This window comes from Limulus polyphemus, unplaced genomic scaffold (assembly GCF_000517525.1).
Source record: "Limulus polyphemus unplaced genomic scaffold, Limulus_polyphemus-2.1.2 Scaffold184, whole genome shotgun sequence".
Taxonomy (NCBI): Eukaryota; Metazoa; Arthropoda; class Merostomata; order Xiphosura; family Limulidae; genus Limulus; species Limulus polyphemus.
Window position 1 is genome coordinate 236,787 of NW_013665794.1, and position 3,008 is coordinate 239,794.

General features: G+C 32.6%; 1 protein-coding gene across 1 annotated transcript; it reads left to right on the top strand.

The window, feature by feature from the left end:
- The first annotated feature begins 420 nt into the window (after positions 1–420).
- On the top strand, positions 421–2,035 carry LOC106478139 (prostatic spermine-binding protein-like). Its single transcript, XM_013938654.1, has 2 exons — positions 421–506; positions 1,426–2,035. The coding sequence occupies exons 1-2, from the start codon at positions 421–423 to the stop codon at positions 2,033–2,035; spliced, it is 696 nt and encodes a 231-aa protein (XP_013794108.1).
- The last annotated feature ends 973 nt before the right edge of the window (positions 2,036–3,008 follow it).

Consider the following 3,008-nt stretch of genomic DNA (forward strand, 5'->3'; position numbering starts at 1 on the left):
TGGTTAAAGTTTGGTTTAAGGAATATAAGAAAGAGTTTGCGTACCTAACTTGACCACCACATTCACCAGATTTAAATTTTGTTGGCCTTATGGTCAGTTCTTAACACCAAGCTTCATAATAGATTTTCACCATCAACATCACTTCAACAGTTACAAGAAGTTTTGATCGATGTCTGATGCCCAACTCCTTGTTTCATCAACTTCGTGTCGCGTAAATAAATGCTGTACTGTCTATCCAAAGAAGACCAAATCCGTATGATAAAATATAGAAAATAACAGGTGTTTTCATCATTTTGTCCAACCACTGTTCAAATAAGTCAGCCATAGATATTGGAGTAAGGGTATATAAGGTCGCAACTTGTGGACCATGAAGCTTTGTTTTACACTACAAATTCTAGTATTAAGAAATAAAACATCGGAATGACAGTACTAATAATTTGTGAAACGTCATTCTTGGACCTTAATACGTTTTCCCATCTCAGTGAAGTGGGTCAGTTTGACAATCTGTATGTTTCGGTTTCATTATTTCTAGTTTTTTACACCTAATTTATATGATAGAACCACATAATGATTATCTTCATACTGTGGTGAAATTATTGTTATACTTTAGAAGAATCTATACTTTGATTTTTTCTCTTTTGCAAAAGTTAAACTACATTGTATTTATAAAAGTTACATTAGTATAATAATGTTCACGTTACGTATGTTAGTATATTCAGGATGGCCTCATTCTTTACAAAATATTTTTCTCTGATTTTCCAGATTTTTAGGACCTGCACACGTATCGACACAATGATATTTCAAGTTTTCCTCATAATCCTATCAAATTAAAACCATTTTAGCTTATTACCTGATTCTTCAAACTGCAGTACTACAGAAAAACGAACTTCAAACAAATACATTACATCTTGGTGGTAGATAAGATATTGTACTTTTACTTATAGAATAATATTTGATCTAACCTATTATCAAGTATAATGAATTAAGTAATTATCACCAGATAAAATACCATAGAGTAACATAAACTGACAATATACCAATAATTGACAAAATCTGCTGCGTGCAAGTTCTGATATAAAATGGGGACACTTTTCAAACTTCGTCACTTTTTCAGAATTTTTATAGGTTCGGTGTCACCTTGGTAAATGGAATAGAACCGAAATTGTGGGTTGAGGGGTGTGAATTTATTTTGGAAGTTTAACAAGCTAAACCCACCTATTAGAGTTTATTCAGAAACGAAGTTTCGACCACACAGCGAAGGGCTTCATCAACTCAATATTTAGGGTTAGCGTACTTCGGGTATTTAAAATGTTATTTTAAACTTTCTTTAACCCACAAACGAATGTAGCGTAATAAGAGAGAAAAGATTGAAAAAAAAAAACTCGTGAATGAGTGAATAGGGAAATGTTAATGAAATGAGCAAAGAGAGCAAGGTAAGGTAAACGAAATCAAACAAGAAGACAGGGACAACTATGAAGGGCATACTGATAAAATCAAACAAGAAGACAGGGACAACTATGAAGGGCATACTGATAAAATCAAACAAGAAGACAGGGACAACTATGAAGGGCATACTGATAAAATCAAACAAGAAGACAGGGACAACTGTGAAGGGCATACTGATAAAATCAAACAAGAAGATAGGGACAACTATGAAGGGCATACTGATAGAATCAAACAAGAAGACAGGGACAACTATGAAGGGTATACTGATAAAATCAAACAAGAAGACAGGGACAACTGTGAAGGGCATACTGATAAAATCAAACAAGAAGATAGGGACAACTATGAAGGGCATACTGATAAAATCAAACAAGAAGACAGGGACAACTATGAAGGGCATACTGATAAAATCAAACAAGAAGACAGGGATAACTATGAAGGGCATACTGATAAAATCAAACAAGAAGACAAGGACAACTGTGAAGGGCATACTGATAAAATCAAACAAGAAGACAGGGACAACTATGAAGGGCATACTGATAAAAACATCCATAACCAGGAGAATAGTTTTAAGTTAGAAGAACATTATTGAGTGGACTGAATAAGTAAACAAAATTACAATTATTCAGCGCAACGAACTAATATAACTTCGCTTGTACCAAACTCATGTTGAGTAGGGAAAACGTGACCGAACAAGAAAACAGTAAATTGAAACACATTAGTTTAACTTATGAATAAAGATAATTAATCCTTAAAAACAACTCAATTTATCATTTTTGCAGGAAGAATGTTATTAACAAGCATGTTCTAACTGAACTTGATAGTGTTTCTTAACAATTATGTTATGATTATATTAAGCTTATAAACACTGTTAAATATCTTGGAGTTTCATACGACAGGACGTTACATTGGAAAGAGCGCCTAAATTAATTAATTAAGAAGGTTAGAGCAGTGTAACTATACTTTGATAACTTTGTTCGAAAGTTCATGGTTGTAGTCGTGAAACTAGACTGAAAACGTATAAAGAGTATAGTAGAACAGATTTTCAATGTGCATGCAGATCTTAATTCAACCTTTCTGAACATAATCTGAACCCATTTCAAGTAATTGACAATATTCGTTTAAAAACTGCCACCAATTTATCTTTATATATATATCTATTAAATAATACATACACAAACTAGTTTTCATATGCTAGATACGAGATTGAGATTTGCAGGTATTACATATTATGATAAGCGTTGCTTGGCTATTTGATGTTAATTAAGCACAAAGCTATACAATGAGATATCTGTGCTGTGCCTGCTACAGTTATCGAAACCCGGATTTTAGCGTTATAAGCCTTCAGTCTTACTGTTGAGCCACTGGGGGAGCGATAAGCAAGAAATAATTTTATTCTTAAACAACTTATTACTGAAACATATTTTAAAATAATAAACAAAATTTTCCATTTAGTCTATACTGTCATTGAAATTTTTGTTTTAATAATGAACAATTTATGTATCATTTAAGACGATCTTAATTCAAATATCCCCCAGTGATATAGCGGTAAGTCTGAAGGCTTA

Bases quoted from the DNA above. Each gene is read 5' to 3' on its own strand.
- LOC106478139 (XM_013938654.1), top strand. From the start codon at position 421: ATGACAGTACTAATAATTTGTGAAACGTCATTCTTGGACCTTAATACG. The intron at 507-1,425 runs GTATGTTTCGGT...AAATGAGCAAAG, and splicing joins GTGGGTCAGTTTGACAATCT to AGAGCAAGGTAAGGTAAACG.